This window comes from Medicago truncatula, chromosome 4, assembly GCF_003473485.1.
Source record: "Medicago truncatula cultivar Jemalong A17 chromosome 4, MtrunA17r5.0-ANR, whole genome shotgun sequence".
NCBI lineage: Eukaryota > Viridiplantae > Streptophyta > Magnoliopsida > Fabales > Fabaceae > Medicago > Medicago truncatula.
Window position 1 is genome coordinate 32,058,021 of NC_053045.1, and position 17,079 is coordinate 32,075,099.

Genomic DNA, 17,079 nt, shown 5'->3' on the forward strand with positions numbered 1-17,079 from the left:
GTAAAAAAGGGAAACAAAACTGGCAGAAAATATTCTAGATTGCTTTCAAAAAGTTGAAGGAAAATAGGTATGACCTCATTGCATTGTGACTGAATTATCAGTGTCGATTTATACAGGAACAAAGTTTATGATCAATTCTGATTCATTAGATACATTGCTTAGGTCGGGTTTCACTGCACGATTATTTTGTAATTTTCCTTTGTTGTCCTTTAGATCAATTCGATTATATCCTTCATAAACACAAACATAATTACACTATTACATTATAAATTTTACTCAGGTTTGGGGTCAAGATTGAGATTGAAAAAAATGGCTTAGTAAACATTTATGATTGGTGCCGGGACAAACTTACTTATCTCTTGAACACCAGTCACCACTAGTAATAATAACAGTGGATTCTTAAAATACCAGTAATAACAGTGGAAAATGCTGCAGCACACTTAAACAATGAAGAAGACGACGAAGGATGCACTTGTGAACACCAAAGGGTGTATTTTCACGCAAACTTTTGGATTCAATTCGCCCCCACCAATATTTGTATATTGGATGCAAACAGAATGACCACTGAATCTCCTTCAGAATACTTTGACAACACATATCAAGCTTATCTCTTAATAGTAGTTTACGGAATTATGTTTCTTACATTTCACTCATGCATTAGCATTAGAGAAGGGAGGAGTGATTTAGAGTGAGAAAATGTGAGAGAAAATGGCTGTGTAATTTTCCTAATTAGTGCACTTTATGAGGTGTAAGGACCATGTATTTATAATACAAGACACATCGTTTAACACATGAAAAGTAACCTTTAACCAAGGGTAACAATCATATATGATCAGATTTTTGAAACAAGAGTTGCGTTTGTTCACTTTCAGACAAATAATGATCATGAAGCAACACATCTTAATTAAATATATGAAGAGATACAATCATTGGGACTCAAAGACATGAGAAAACCGATTCTGCACAAGATTCTTCATGGCAAACAAGCACCTAGCACTCATAAGGTCACCTGGTGCTGCAGGCTGCACGTAGGCTGGGCGCATAGTGCCCCATGTTGCGGAACCAGGGCGCCTACCGCCCTCAAACACAGGCAGGGCGCCTAGAACCCGCTGTCAAGCGCTCAACACTGTGTTTTTGCATCATATACTTGATCTTGGGTCTGTCAATGAGTCTCATATAATTGTGTTATTTTAAAAATCATTCGCATGGACCTTTAGAATTAACTTATCCCTTGAACACCACTAATGATGATGAATCACAAAAGACCATTTAAGACTAGAATCAAAAGCATGTGTTAATCCAAATTCAACCAAAATAAAATACAGTGAACACAATATACAGTAGAAATCACATGAATCTAAGCTAAAAATCTAGTTACACATGGTGAAATCTAATTATACATGCTGAAATCCAAGAATTGTTTCTAAACCTTCTATATTTTAACTAGATATAAGAGAGAAATCAAATCACAAATGTCGGAAAGTTAGAAAAAATGAGGAGTGAATCCCAAATTCTTGCCATAAACGAGCATTTAAAGCTGACTGATGCCATGTAAGTCTTGTACAAATATCAAACTCACACTAAAAGTAGTAAGATACTAGTTGATTATGCCGGCACCAAACAAGTTGAAGCATATAAAATACGACCCTTCCAACCTTGAAGCATCCAATTGCTGTCTTCATCAAATACAAAATCTCTATGGTACCATTGCCTTAATTTAGTCCTAAATTTCTCCATTAATTGCGAGTCCAATGGAAGTTGCTTGAAACCAGCTCTTGTATTCCTAACCTGCCATTGTTTATATGTCTCTGGCCTTTCAACTCTTTCTAAACCTTCACATGCTACAACATTCATAACTTCCCTACCCATAATTTCCCTCTCAAGCATCCTCCTCCATTCACTTCCCTTCGGTATGACGGCATCCAACATATCATAAATAGCAGAAAAATTAAACAGTGCCTCCCTAAACCTTGTAGCAAAGAAAGGTGAATTATATGATCCATTAATAGTAGACAGAGTGAAAATATCCGGATTTATCTTCCTAATCAAATGCAGAACCACGTTTCTAGGACTATTAATCTCAATACTCTCATCTAGTAAATTCTTAAACCTCCCCACACAGTTCACAGCAACTACCTCGTTGCTCTTGATTTTAAGATCTTCAACTCGAATTGTTTCCCATTTCCGCGATGCTAGGGCATTGTACTCGAACAGAACATTGAAACGCTTGCAATAGTTAGCAAGTCGACGACCGGTCTCCTCGATTCTTTCTTTCGGGCGAAAGCCTGGTAAGGGGAATTCTATCCCAGTGATCCTCAGTTTTGGCGGTCCACCTTCTCTATTTGATAGAAACTTAATAAGCATTGGCCACTGAAAACCATAAAGGATACCAAAATCAATGATATGAAGGGTTTCAGCTTTTGCAGCAACTTTCATAATCATTTCATTTCCAAACAAATATGCAAATTTCTTGAATGGAGGGCTAGTAAAATGAACTTGATATGCTTTCAAAAACTCAGCAGCAGTGATTCTCTTGGTGCTAGGTGAGGAATAGAATGTTTGCGCACAAGCTCTATCGCATACAAGGCGCGCCTCAAGGCCATTGGCAAAGTAATGAGCCACCCTTTGAGATGCTTCTCCAAAGGGTGAAGAATGTTGCCTAATCTGCTTTAAAAGATCATTAGCATTTCTATTGTCATTGGCATACATAGCTTGTGAACACATAAGCAGAAGATTCCTTAAGTCTATCGTTTTGTTTTTGCTATCACGTTTCTTGGGACGAACCTTTCCTTCGTTAGATGAAGGTGGTTGCTCATTCTGCAAAAATTCACGTTCCACGTTAAGCAAAGCTTTATCAAACATTTCTGATAATTCATCCTCATCAACAACACTAATAGCCGATTGCTTGTTACTACTCCCTTCTTCTTCTTCGCGCCCGTGATTCTTTCTACTCTTCATCATATTGAAATTGGATGATTCTAAACCAGTCAAGAGTTGAGGCTGAGGAGGAAGAAACTTGTTGGCTTCTTCAAAACCTCTATTGAATTGAGAAACAGAATCTGCATTACTGAAAATGTTCTCTGCCAACATATTGGTAATAGATGAATCGAAATTTATGGGTCCATCACTAACACTACTTGAAGCACAGGAATTAAACTGAAAACCATGATTAACAAGATCAGAAACAGGAGTATCAGGTGAAAAGGGTTTCGACTCGTGAGAATCGTCGATGCTGCTGTTACTATTACTATTGCAACTGGTGCTGGTTGTGCCATTAGGTGAAAGAGCATCATGGAATGATTTTTCTGTGATTTGTAAGCTAAGTGGATCATAAAAAGGTCTCTGGTCAACGTTTTCTTCCATGAGGATTTGAGTTATGAACTTTATGGTTTCTGAAAAATCAGTGTCTTCCATGGAAGAATCTGTCACTGAAGCCATATAACCTTCTATAGGTTTCTCATATTGTTGAAACTCATCACAGTTTGGATCCATAGTTATTTTCTCTTTGTTGAGGAAAGATAAACTATGAGAATAATAGTGTAATAATAATAATAATAATAATAATAATAAGATATGAATTGAATTAACTGAATATAACTGACCATGAATTATTGGTGGTTTGAAGACATGGAAGAACTCAGAAGGAAGCAGAAAATGAAGTTACGTAAGAGGAATAGATTCATTTATCATAGAGAAGCATCCCCTTTGACAACATAATTATATAGTAGTAAAATGAACTTGGTATGCTTTCACATGGAGGACTCTATGACTAGTAAATTGATCCGATTAAGTGTGATTTAGATTGAATCATTTTATATATTATGTATTTATGTTATGTCTCTCTAAAACCTAAGATATATTGAGGTAAGCGCTCAGAAACTTGAACACGTTAAGCAAGTGATTATCGATTCATCAATATAGAAAATTTAGTTGGGATGTAACAAATCACCTTGTGTCTACATGTTTTCCGATGAAGACTAGCCTTAAACAATATTAGAAACTTTATACCAATAACATAAATATAATTACAAAAATGAAAATGTTAACAAATGTTCCCACGTGAACATTTGTTAAGGAATCTAATATAGTAATAATTGATTGAAACTTGTGTAGTCGATGTTTTAAAAGTTTAAAAAATATTACTACTTTCAACACAAAACTTCTAATTTTAAATTCCTTAACTATTAAATAGTATTACGAAAGAAAACGCGTTAACAAGTGCCCATAACACATTAGCATGTCTCTTAAAAAAAAACTAATAAATACTATTTCCAATAAGTTAACTCAAATGATAAAAGACAGACAATTAATATTTTGAGACGTAGCTTCGATCCCATAAATTTTCAGACATTTTTAAGACATTTTTTTTATTATAAATACAGCACTCGTTAGGTGACTCGAAGAGTAATACATTAATACAACATTTCGTACTAAAAAATAAGTATAAATGTAGGCTCTAAAACATCTAATAATGTTCAATTTTGTACATTTTCTATTTAATTTTCAATTGTGTACACCTTCTATTCTTTCTTTGTCGATTTTACAATTTTATTTGACTAATTTAGATATGAACTATCATGATCAATTTTACCACGTTTGCATAGCTTTTATTGAAAAAGATTGCATACTTCATCAAAAAGAAACAATCAAAAACGTTGTATTGAACCTTTTTATTAAAAAATCTTAATATGTATATATTTCAATAACATAATTAACAAATAATTTCATATTCCCTTCAAAAAAATAATAATTCATATTCATGTAAAATATATAGAGTTTGTCTATATGATGTAAGTTTTTAATTCAACCAACAGTGAGTTTTATAATACGGGTATGTAGTTGGAAACTTACAAGTGGTACATCAATACACAATTACTCCTTAAATGATATGAAATTCATCAATTCAGTTCTTAAAATTTATGAAAATCCGACTTGATAGTCTCTAATATTTTAATATCAATGACCAAAATTGACAGATTTTATATTTAATAGACTCTTATTATGTTGATAATTGTTAAGAATTAAATTGAAGATTGTGATTTTTTTTGTCTAATAGCCTAGTGGCTAGAGCTCACACAAATAAATGTGGAGAAGTGAAGTGTCCGGGGTTCGAACCCCGGCCCCTGCATAAATTATGCAATGTCCCTACCAATTGAGTTAAGTTCACGGGGACAGATTGTGATATTTTTAAATAATAAAAATTAATAGTTAATTGAAATAAACAAAACAAAAATGAATGGTAACTGCTTTCATAAACTAGAACTAGAACTGGGGGGAATGCATCTGGACTGTTGCAAACATTATTTAAAATGTAAAGAGGATGGTGTTAAACTTCAAGTGGAAGAATTTTCTATTATAAAGTTTTTCTTTTGACTAGATTCAAGTATTAAACCATGAAGTTGTCTAATAGCTTCTAGCTAATCCGTGAGACCGTGACATTATGCATATGAAATGCTACATAAAGCAAATTAAAGGATGTTTAGTAAAAAAAATCAAAATTAAAGATATGTTATGTGCTCCCTCCGTTGCTTTTGAAAACATCTTTTATTTTTTTTTTAGAAATGCTCACAAGTGTCTTTGAAATAGAATCTCTCAATTTAGTCGATCTAGCAATTAGATCCCTTAAATTAGTCGATATTTAAACCATATATCAAGTTTTCAAAACAAAACAAGAAATAGCAAGTATTCAAAACTAAAATAAAAAAAAAAAAAAAAGTGCGAACTAAATTGATACGCTCTTGGATCATTTCCTTTCAACATTCTTTCTCTCCTTCAAGCAAAATAAATGTAAGAGGAGAGAGAAATAAATAACAACAACAATGAGAAAATGTAAAAGAGATATAGATAAAATGATCATGCTAACAAATATCTTTAGACTACTCGTTGAAAAATCAAAAGATATTTTTTTTTTGTAGCCACAAACAACAAGTCGGGGTTCTTTTTCTGGCTCATATGTATGAAATAAATCTGGTTGAGAAGGAAAAACTCATCTTATATACCTATATATTCTTCGTTGGAGATTAGTCACCGATTTGCAACAGTGGAAATTTAATAACAATATCATGAAAACTTCTTTAAAATTATAAAAAATACTCTTTCAGCATAGAGCTTTCTTTTTGTTTTGGTTTTTTATTAAGTGTCCCTTGCTTCAAAAAATAAGGGTCCTTGGCATTTATTACTTGTTTGCATTTAGCATGTTCAAGTTAGTGAAGGAGATGTCGGTTAAAACCTTAATTTATTCTCCTTTATCCATCAAAGAGGGGTAGTTTTGGGTCATTTTTTGATCTCAAATCACCCCTCTAACTTGTTTTTCTCCTTCCCTTCTATTTAAATAAGTGATTTTCACATCGAGTTAGGTTTTTCTTTCGTGATTTCGTCGTCTTAGTGCGGCGTTGTTTTGTTTGCCGTCTTTGTGCAGCGTTGCTTGTCGTTTCCCTCTTGTTCAGGTGTTTGTTCGGTTCAAATTCTCATATCAGCTTCGATTAAATGCAGATCCAACCAATGACTTTGGCATCATCAACGTTGCAGATCCAGAGACATGACTATTCCGGAGATTTTAATATAGTCATATTTGTAGGCTTATGTACTTTGCCGTTTGATGCTATTAACATAGATGTTGTGAGTTTGTTCACAGATTCATCCTTTTTGTTTTTAGCGAATTTGTATTGTATCAATGTACTCTATCAATTTGAACGAATGTCGTTTGATTTTGTAAAAAAAATAAATAAATAAATTAGTGAAGGAGATAGTTGAAGAAAAACATCACCCCCATAAAAAGGTCATGGTCCCCGTTGGCATTTACTCTAAAACATCGTTATCAAAATATTTAATTTTTGTCTTAAAAACATTATTTTTTATTTTTATTTTGGAAAAAGTTATATTCAATTGTTCAAAGAAAAATTAGCTGATTTAAAACCTTACCGCGATCCATATTAGGAAACACATAAATGTACATGAGGGTGTGGTATGGATGAAAATGTAGATTACTTATTTGTCTGGTTTGTCTTTTTTGGTTGAATTTGGTTCTTGCTTTCATAATGTCTTGATTTGTTATAGTAAACCACTTTATGAGGTTATTTTTTTAGATTATTCGTAGGAGTCTTCACATAATTTGGTTCCTTAGTGTCTGGATTATTTTGAAAGAAAGAAACCAGCGTATTTTATAGCTAAAGGAGAAAAGCACACAAATCTTTATGTGATAAAATTAAGCTTTTGCTGTTTTGGTGGTTGAATGCAAGATGCCCAACCTTTGTTTTTTACTACCACAACATACAACTCAATCCTCTTCGGTGCCTAACTTCAGTTTCTTAGCTTGTTTATTGTTTGGCTTTTTATTTTTCATTTCATTAACATTATTTTGTAATGACTTGTTAAGACTGTTCTAGTAAGGGCTTCTTTGTAGTGGTTATGTATAATTCTATTTTGCCTTTTCTAAAATATCTTATAGTTTAATAAGAGATTATAATGTCGAAACCAGTTCAGTGCAAGCATCAATCATCCAATATGGTATTATCTAACTCAAATAATTAAATTTTATCATTGTGCGCAATCATATAAAAAAAAACGTTAGCAACGCTAGTTTCATATCAATAACTTTTTTAAGGTCATGCTAATTTGTGCTCTTAGGACACAAGTTAAGAACTAAAAATTGAACCTTTTTTTAAAAAAAGAAATGAAAACTAAATTTTGCATTGAGAAAATAAACTTTTAAACTTTTTAGATGTTTATTAAAAAAAAAAACTTTTTAGATGTTAAATGTACAATTTTCAATCGGATATTTCTACATTTAGTTTTAGGCATGACAACAAAACTCATACACGCGGTATCCGCCCAAACCAAACCTAATTTGATGGGTTTTTCCGCTTTGGTTGGGTTTGAGTTTTGCTCGATTTCAAAACACAAGTACAAGACGGTTAACATGGATATAGGTATCCACCCCGAACCCCTACCCAAACTCATCTCGAATTAGAAAATTAATTTATTACCTCTTTATTATAAATAAATCCAAACCATAAATAATTTCACTCACACACTTAGAATCTCAATTTTTCGGATGACAATCACTTAACATAATTCTCTCTTTTCTCATTCCATATCTTACACTCTCAGATTATATATTCTCCATCACCATAGTCACCAATAGTCATCATCTATTTGATGGATAAGGCATTATAACATTGCGCTTGTAGTTGAAAAATATTTTATTTTTATTAAAAAATAATTATCAATTGCGTATATGGTACATTGAATATACGTAGAGTAGTGAATAAGTATATTAGAGTAGGGTATCAAGACAAGGAAGATAAAAGCCGTCCCCACCCCCACATTATCACGCCTGATTAATTTTCTTAACATGTGTTCTTAAGAGCATCCAAAATGGAGACCCTCAATCATAAGGTCTTAAACGAGTCTCATATGGACACATCACTTTTTTATAATTTTTTAATAATAGTACCTAATAGATACCTCACCATTGTGGATGGTCAAATGACACAAATTATTACACCCGACACAAATTATTACTCCCTCCGTTCCTATATATAAGTTTCTTTTGTGTTTTTCACATTTTTAAAAAAAAAAGTTAGTGCAATTAATGTGTTTATTTTGCGTGTTAATATTACTAAATTGTATTAAATCTGACTTTAAATAGACAAGTTAGTAATATTAATTAATGTATATTTAATCCTCACGAACTTAATTCAGTTGATAGAGACAATACATAATATATGTATGGTGAGTTCAAACCTCGACCACAAAAAATATTAAGGTATGTTTAGGAAAAAATAATAAATAAAGGAGAAAACTTAGGTACAATTCCTTAGTGTTTTTCGTATGATTCTTAACTAAATTCACCATGATTTCCTCAAATCCATAATTTTCTCAAAATTTGTTATATCCAAAAAAAATATATTTTTAGTTAAGAATCATACGCAAAGCACCTAAGGAATTGTACATAAGTTTTCTCCATAAATAAATTAGTAATTTTAAAAGAAATTTATATTTAAAGACAAATTCTAACAAGTGATGATTTTTATCAATCAATAATTAAACACCGATTCAATGTCAGAATCACCTTTTTAAAACAGTTATTAACAATATCTTGAGAATGCCACCTCATAAATAAAGGGCTTAATCATCTTCCTAGCAACTTCCTCGTAGTCACATAAATTTTCCCCTTTTCTCTGTTTTCTGTAATCTCATTTATAAAATCAAAAGATAACACTTCTTCTCCAAGCTTCCACCGTGTTTACTCTTCTCATCTCTTCCAACTTGCGTTGACCACAAAACTTGTACACTTTCTTCTCTTTTTCTCCTTTCATTTTCATCTTCATTTTTCATACATATCCACAAATATTATTATTATCACTTTTTTCTTTTCCCTTTATTCAAAAAAACCATTACCTTAATCACTAGATCTATTCTCTTTGAAAAAACAAAACCTTAATTTCTTGTTCAGATTCAAACATGTTTTCTACTGAAACACTCGTAGAAAATTTTCCTGGTTCTGTTAACGGATGCATGTTTGGAAACATACCCGTGTCTGTTTTTTCAAACCAAAACCCAGAAAACGCGTTTAAATTCGAAGATTCAAATTCAATATCACCTTCAAGTGATTCTGTTCCTTCTTCTGTAATAACCTCAAATGGTGAATCTTCTGAGAGTAGTAAGTATTCAAATCCTATTCTTAGATATATAAGTGATATTCTTATGGATGAAGAAGATTTGGAGACAAAGCCTTGTATGTTGCAAGATTGTTTGAAGCTTCAAGCTGCTGAAAAATCGTTTTATGATGTTTTAGGATCAGTAACTGGAACTAGTTCTAGTTCTGAGAGCTATAGTAATTGTAGTTATAATACTGATAATTCTGTTGTTGATTGCGATTCGCCGGAAAATAATGCATATGAGGTGTTTGATAAAATTCCTTATGATCCGCGAGGTTTTTTCGGTTCTCCGAGTGATGTTTGGAAGATGAATGAAGAGGGTAGTTTTGTTTTGGGTTCTAGAGGTTTAGGGGAAAAGAGAGGTTATTTGATGAATTGTAATGATATTGGTATTTCACATGAAGAAGATCTGAGAAGAAACAAGGTTTCAGCTGTTTATTATGATGATACAGAGTTATCAGAGATGTTTGATGATGTTCTTCTTTGTAAGGATGGTAAAAGTCCGTCGATTTTTTGTGATAATTCTGAGTCGTCGCAATCACAGATTTCTGGTTCAGGAAGATCTAATGGAACCTCTAATGGAAAGACATCGCGATCCAAGAAAGGTTCCGGTAAGGGGAAAAAACTAAGTACTACGGTAGATTTATGGACTTTGTTAACTCAATGTGCACAAGCTGTTGGTAGCTATGATCAAAGGAATGCAAATGATATACTGAAGCAGATTAGGCAGCATTCTTCGCCAAGTGGCGATGGACTTCAGCGTTTAGCTCATTACTTTGCTGATGGACTTGAGGCGCGATTATCTGCTGGTACACCGATGTATAAACTCCTTCAGTCATCGTCTGCTGCAGATATGTTGAGAGCTCATAAAGTTTATATCACAGCTTCTCCATTTCAAAGGATGTCGAATTTCTTGGCCAACAGAACTATTCTGAAGCTGGTAGAAAATAAAAGCAGCCTCCACATTATCGACTTTGGTGTTTTCTATGGCTTTCAGTGGCCTTGTCTCATCCAGCGTCTTTCAGAGAGATCCGGTGGGCCACCAAGGCTTCGTATTACAGGAATTGATCTTCCTCAGCCAGGATTTAGGCCTGCAGAAAGGGTTGAAGAGACAGGTCGGCGACTTGTGAAGTACTGCAAGAGGTTTGGAGTTCCATTTGAGTACAATTGCCTTGCTCAGAAATGGGACACTTTAAGACTTGAGGATCTCAAGATTGATAGAGAAGAAGTAACAGTGGTTAACTGCTTACACAGATTGAAGAATGTTTCTGATGAAACGGTGACGGAAAATTGTCCTAGAGATGCTGTGTTGAGGTTGATCAGGAGGATTAATCCAAACATTTTCATACATGGTGTAGTGAATGGAACTTATAACGCACCCTTTTTTCTTACTAGGTTCAGGGAAGCACTATTCCATTTCTCATCATTGTTTGATATGCTTGAAGCTACGGTGCCGCGTGAAGATGATCAATATAGGCTGATGATTGAGAAAGGGTTATTCGGAAGGGATGCAGTAAATGTGATAGCTTGTGAAGGAGCAGAGAGGGTTGAAAGGCCAGAGACTTACAAGCAGTGGCAGGTTAGGAACAAGAGAGCAAGGTTCAAACAACTTCCATTGGCTCCAGAACTGGTGGATAGAGTGAAAGAAATGGTGAAGAAGGAGTATCCGAAAGATTTTGTAGTTGATGAGGATGGGAAGTGGGTTCTGCAGGGTTGGAAAGGGCGTATTCTGCTAGCTGTTTCTTGCTGGGTTCCTTCTTAATCAAATTATATAGACTATAGTCATAGCACTCTTCTCTAGGGAATTTATTTTCTTTGCTAATTTGTGTGTGAACTGGTAAACTGTAAAGTACTGAGTAAGGGTAATACTAATCTTGGATTTTAGTAGGTTTAAACCATCCTATTATACTTTAAAGTTGGATTAAGATTGGATATATTCTTACTTATGTACTTTATATACAAGTTTATATCAGCTTATGCATTTGCAATATTCTTCTTTTCTTTCTTTATGCATTTGAGTTTTTGTTTTAGATATTGGATTGATTTACTATTAGCTAACTAGTGTGTTTAACGAGGTCTTGTATATGCGTCAAACTTTTCTATTTTGATGTTATACTCTTCCTGAAGTGTTTGTCTTTTAGACTCTATTTAATTGGTATTTTCTAGATTACCCTCTCTTGTTTAGAGGGTATTTACTCTCTTATGATATCAACAAATCAAAATGTAATATACATTGACAACATTAAATATCATAAATGAGTCAATTTTTCCTAAAAAAAAAATCAATTATAATCATTAGGTAACTTTTAATACTTTTAATTTTATGTAATTATAGACATGATTACATTAGAGATCATTTATCTTATTTATTTGTAACACTTTGGTCCTTTATCTTTATTTTTTTCCATTTAGATATTTTATCTCTTATAAAAGCACATATACATCATTTTTCTCATTTTTTTTTTAAAATACATAATTTTATTTTTTAAAATATATTTTTATTAAAAATAAAAAAAATCCAGAAATATAATGAAGATGTCCATCATCTTCATCTTCTTCCTTTGAATCTTCATCATCTTCATTGAATCAAAAAAATTTCTACACAAATATATCTCCCAATATCATAAATTAATGTATATTCACCTCAAATCTTCTTTTAAACACAAAAACCAAAACCCTGTAGAATAAGAGATTTAGTTTCATCGGAAAAAGAAAAAAAAAGATTGTCACACCGTATATTATTATTATTATTATTATTATTATTTTCTAACTCAATATTCAAATCCGACATAAAAATAACCCCAAAATTGAGAGCAACTTTGCACATCAATTTTGTTGTTTTCAGAACAATCTTAACTTTCGTAAAGCCTAACCCTTCCGCCAGTGACTAAGCCTCCACCATCCGCCTTGCAACATTTGTGAAATTAAGGTTTTGATTTTTGTGTTTAATAGAAGATTGATGTGAATATAACATTAATTCACGATATTTGGAGATATATTTTAGTAGAATTTTTTTTATTTAAAGAATATGATGAAGATTCAAAGGAAGAAGATGAAGATGATGAACATCTTCATCATATTTCTGCATTATTTTTTCATTTTTAATAAAAAAAAATGAGAAAAAAAGATGTATATGTGCTTCTAAGAGAGATAAATGACCTAAACGGGAAAAAATAAAGATAAATGACCAAAGTGTAACAAATAAATAAGATAAAAGACACATAATGTAATCTTGCCTTAATTATATTTAGGTGTTCAATCTTAATTAATTTACACTACAGGACTGACTTAGAACAATAAAAATTTCACATCAAATTTCTTTCAGCTGAATGTCCTTAAATTTATCAGTTATATTCATAAAATTTCTTCTTCCCATTTTGATTGTTCAATTTTTTCGTTCCCAAAACTGCCGCATTTTTTAATTTTCGTGAGAATGTCGTTGTTCATTTGATTCCAAATATCGTGAGAATTCTCGTTATTTCCAGTACCACGTCAGGTATGGTGACTTGATTTTTCTTTTTGATTTGATTTTTCTTGGTTGTGAGGTAGTTAATTATAACAATTGAGTAAGTCATGTGTTGTACTTTGAGGGCTGCTGGCAGGTGTTGCCGCTGTGATTTTGTGGGAGTCTGCTAGCATTTTTTCGGTTGCTGCTGAAATTGTTATGTGATGAGGCTTTTGTTCTTTTGTTTGGACTTAAAGGCTTTGGCTGATAGTGAGGCAGGTCTATGCGTGTTAGCAGATTTTATTAGGTTGACTGTTTAAATAAAAAAAAAAGTTACGATATCCGACGCAGTTCTAGAAACAACGACAATTCTCACTATAATTGGAAACTTCGGCAGTTTGGAACGACAAAATTGAACAATCAAAATGGGAAGAAGAATGAAAAAGAAACAAGAATTGATCAATAACGAAGAATAAAGAAGAAGAAATTTGAACGAATGAAATGTTTTTGTTCTCATGTTCGGGGTTCTGGAATGGAAGGAATTTTATAAATGTAAGTGATGAATTTAAGGACATCCAAATGAAAGAAATTTGATGTAAAATTTTATTTGTTATAAGTCTTGTGGTATAAATTAATTAAGATTGAACACCTTAATATAAAAAAAAAATCATTTGACGTTTAAAAAAAAAATTAAATAAAAATTAAAAGTATTAAAAGTTACCTTATGATTAAGATTAGCTCTTAAAAAAAAATAATAAGATTAAGATTAACTCTTTTATTTTTTAAAAAAATCTATTTATTTATTTGACATTTGATGTTATCTATGTATATTACATTTTAATTGGTTGATATCATGAGATGGTAATTACCCTCTAAACAAGATAGGGTAACATAGATCTCACCTATTTAATTTGATGTTAGTTCTTTTCAAAAAAAAAAAATGAAGTTAGTTGAGTGGATTTAATAAAGGAAGAAAAATTCTTCTAAGGTTTAATGTTCAGATTTCATATTCTATTTAAGAGAAATTTCTTGGCAGTTAAGTATCAAGTGCATCTGATCCTGGTTTTGTCTGGCTAAAATTAGAATGTTCAAATTTTGACTCAGAAAAGTCAACACTTTTCTCAGAGAAATGCATATAAACAAACTTGAGAAGTCAACACTTGCTATAGTATTCTTGTTCAATACTTAGGCTCTGTGCCAGATTTTGAGCTTAAAAAGACTTGTGACATTTTTTTTCGCAAGCTTATAGCTTATTTATACTAGCTTATAGGTTAATGCTTTTCATTTTTTCTATCAAATTTACTTGTCATCTTACTTGAAAAAATTAAATATTAAATAAACATATTCTTTTTTGTCATTGCATATTAATAATTTCGTTTGACTATAATGTATTCAAAATTCAATCAACTAGTTTATATGATTTAAACTATAAACAAGCTTATAAGCTTTTCACTATAATCTATAAGCTAGTTTATTAGTGATCTACTGTTTTTTTTTTTTTTCGTCAAAAGAACCTTACTATCTCACTAAAGTGATCCACTGTTCATGGTAAACATCCATCCAAACAAAATCTTAGGCATTGATTTTTTTTTTTTTTGAATTTAACTTAACTTCAAAAAATAAAAATGAAAAATGATGACAATTGTTTTTAGGACATTAATTAACAGATGTTGGTTTGTATAAGAAAATGATCTACTTTCTCCGATCTTTTTTATAAGAGAAAAATAAATCAATAAATATTGATGTATTTGATCTATGTTATAAATTAAATACATTAACTTTTATCGATTTATTATTTATTTCTTATAAAAAGAAAGGGAAAGAATATTTACTATAAATATCTATTCTTTTTTTATAAAAAAGACCGAAGAAATATTTAAAAGAGTTTATACCAGAGACCTTGTGGGATTACAAGATAAGGATTTTACAATAAAAGTGCAAAAGTCAAAGGTGAGAGAACAAACCTAACCTCTGTTATTTTAAAAGCATAGCAACAAATTTTAAAAAACGTAGATTAGGTGACTTATCTATATGCTGATGATCTTGAACCGAAAAGCATGAATCAGACAAGTAACTTATTGTCAATTATTCTAACTGATTTGATTAATATTTTTTTTTATCATGTAACCTAATTGTTAGAATTCTCTTTTTTAAGGAGAATAAGTGGGGTGTCTGAGGTTCGAACCTTAACTCTTATATACAATAATGTATGTCCCTGCCAACTGAACTATGTTTACGGAATACTTATTTGATTAATTTAATTCGGATTATCAAGATCACAACGAACATAACTCATTTTGTTTCGTAATATATGCATATCTCTTCTCCTATATTATTATACATACATTTTAACATAGTTAAAATAGTCATTCCACATGACATTCTACTATTTTATATCAAAGCTAACAACAAATGTTCTCATTTTCACAAACCATTCAACTGATATTTTTTTCTTCTTCTTAATTAATGATAACTATTCATGTATGTAAACGCAAATTAATTATATAATGTGAGCTGCTAGTGAAATGTTCTAGATGAAATTCCGAGATCACTCTGAATAAGACTTTAGATAAAAATACAATGTTTCACTATCTGAAATCCGTCCCATCAAATCTAAGTGTCTCCGTTTTATAGTCCTCAAAGTGTTGGTTTGATGGGCCTTTCACTGATCATTCAAAGTCCATTAAGTTGTGATCTAGAGCCTCTCATTAGTTGACTGTTTTGAGTATGGCCCCACATGGACTAGGGTGCAACTCGTCAGGACCGTTCCTAGAGTTTTACGGGCCTTAGACATAATATGAGAAGAGGGCCCCTTACATAATACATAATTTTTTTTAGTATATTGTTGTATTTTTATTGGCTTTTCATTTCGTTTTTTATTTCACTTTTCACTACCAAATAAATGTTTTTCTAGACAACATCTGAAAATAAATCAAATGCTATATTATTCCAATTTCTTGGATAATAAATATCACCAATATTATTAATATTAGTGAGGCACATTATTAGGAATAAAGGGTCCAAAAAAATATCACCAATTTCTTCAATAATAAATTTTAGAGCACATTAGTAAGAGCAACAATTTTTTTAGAAGGTGTATATAGAAATTATTGTGCTACATGGGGTATATAAAGAAAATCGCGTCAAAAGGGCAAAAAACAATAACATGTTTCAGCTCAGTCCTTCATCATGTCAATGTTAGGGACCTTTTCAGAGAATTTTGCTATATATCCCCAAAAAAACAAAATATTTCTATATACACCCCCACCTTAATTTTGTTTTTGGGCCCACTACCGACATGGGTCTTAGGCCGTCGCACCTCCGACCTATGCCCTAGGACCGGCCCTGCAACTCGTCTGTATCAGTCGCGTGGAGTCGAGATGTGCTTTCAGAGACCTTAATCATCTGTACAGGACACGAGAAATCCATCTGTACAGGACACGAGAAATCAGAGCATAGTTAACTTAAAACAAAAATAAAAGCATCAATTTATGCTTGGCATTTGTTACAAAAGTGGTTACCAACTAAAGAAAATTTTGTAAAGCAAGGAATTTTTCAAAAAAATGCAAATGTTTGTGCTTGAGGAATGAGGATATGGCAATGATGAAAATACCGACCATTTATTTTTTGGTCTTGGAAGTCTTTGGAAGTATTTGGTTACTAGTTAGACGATGATTGGGTATTCATTCACGAACCCTTTACAATGTGTATGATCATGGCTTACTTTTTGGCGCACTAGGTGGTTTCTTCAACAAATACGTTAGTATTTTTATACTATTTGGTCACTTTGTGTTTGGATCATCTGGAAGGTAAGGAATTATTGTTGTTTTCAGCAACAAGAGTCAGTTGATCGTTTGTTCAATGTTTTCTTCTTCCACTTTTTAGTGGTTGAAAGCAAACAATTTAAATTTAGCTTTTGATTTAAATCATTGGTGAGCTAATTCCTTGATGTGTTTGGGGCTAGCCACCTAG

At 32.0% G+C, this 17,079-nt stretch overlaps 2 protein-coding genes across 2 annotated transcripts; one reads left to right on the forward strand and one right to left on the reverse strand.

The window, feature by feature from the left end:
• Positions 1 to 1,268: 1,268 nt before the first annotated feature.
• On the reverse strand, positions 1,269 to 3,797 carry LOC11415946 (scarecrow-like protein 14). The gene has a single exon (XM_003606623.4). It carries the CDS (start codon positions 3,490 to 3,492, stop codon positions 1,606 to 1,608), a length of 1,887 nt encoding a protein of 628 aa, XP_003606671.1. The 5' UTR covers positions 3,493 to 3,797; the 3' UTR covers positions 1,269 to 1,605.
• A 5,331-nt stretch (positions 3,798 to 9,128) lies between these two features.
• Positions 9,129 to 11,658, forward strand: LOC11408765 (scarecrow-like protein 14). The gene has a single exon (XM_003606625.4). It carries the CDS (start codon positions 9,466 to 9,468, stop codon positions 11,422 to 11,424), a length of 1,959 nt encoding a protein of 652 aa, XP_003606673.1. The 5' UTR covers positions 9,129 to 9,465; the 3' UTR covers positions 11,425 to 11,658.
• Positions 11,659 to 17,079: the final 5,421 nt, after the last annotated feature.

Excerpts from the sequence above, each read along its gene's own strand:
- LOC11415946 (XM_003606623.4), bottom strand. The coding sequence starts at position 3,492 with ATGGATCCAAACTGTGATGAGTTTCAACAATATGAGAAACCTATAGAA.
- LOC11408765 (XM_003606625.4), top strand. The coding sequence starts at position 9,466 with ATGTTTTCTACTGAAACACTCGTAGAAAATTTTCCTGGTTCTGTTAAC.